Genomic DNA, 558 nt, shown 5'->3' with positions numbered 1-558 from the left:
AGGAACAACATCATAGCTATAGTGCTATTTCTGTTTTGCCCTGAACAACAGTCGGAAAACAGTTTGAGCTCTTTAACTTCGGAGGGAACTTCTTTCAAGATGTAATCCAGTAAGCATGAGGCTATTTCATTGCTTCCTCTTCGACCTTCTATTTCACTCCACATGTAGCAGTGAGTCAGTTTTGTAGTGGAGTCATAGATTGTAAAATTTAATACATTCAACTGCCTGGAATAGTATATTTTTTTACATTTGAGATGAGGGGTAGGAAGACACTGCTGCAGGTCGAAAATGAGAACTCTCTTTGTCTTGTCCTTTTCAGCAGCTGCCTTAGCTTCACGTTTGAGCAGATATGCCTTGTCAGCCTTACGATTGTGAAGCTCCTTCGTGGACTCCAGTTTGGTTTTCTCCTCCCCAACAGCTGCAGCAATTTGGACCTTCAGAGTGTCACAGGTATCACAACCATCTGATTTTGGAGCATGGAACTTTTTCTTTGTTGACTTGAATAATTTTCTGTAGACATCATAGGAAACTTTAGGCAGATCTGAAGCCAAGTACAGC

The 558-nt window shown here is 41.2% G+C and overlaps 1 protein-coding gene across 1 annotated transcript in view; it reads left to right on the top strand.

Annotated features, from left to right (window-relative positions):
• Positions 1 to 349: 349 nt before the first annotated feature.
• The window catches only part of LOC127750974 (uncharacterized), a 4,599-nt gene continuing 4,390 nt past the window's right edge, over positions 350 to 558 (top strand). The window contains exon 1 of the mRNA XM_052273783.1: positions 350 to 450. Within this exon, the coding sequence (XP_052129743.1) occupies positions 350 to 450 (101 nt within the window). The remainder of the gene's footprint in view (positions 451 to 558) is intronic.

This window comes from Frankliniella occidentalis, unplaced genomic scaffold (assembly GCF_000697945.3).
Source record: "Frankliniella occidentalis isolate FOCC.00 unplaced genomic scaffold, Focc_3.1 Scaffold300, whole genome shotgun sequence".
Taxonomy (NCBI): domain Eukaryota; kingdom Metazoa; phylum Arthropoda; class Insecta; order Thysanoptera; family Thripidae; genus Frankliniella; species Frankliniella occidentalis.
The sequence above is the reverse complement of the archived record's forward strand: the minus strand, read 5'-3'. Positions and strand labels throughout refer to the sequence as shown.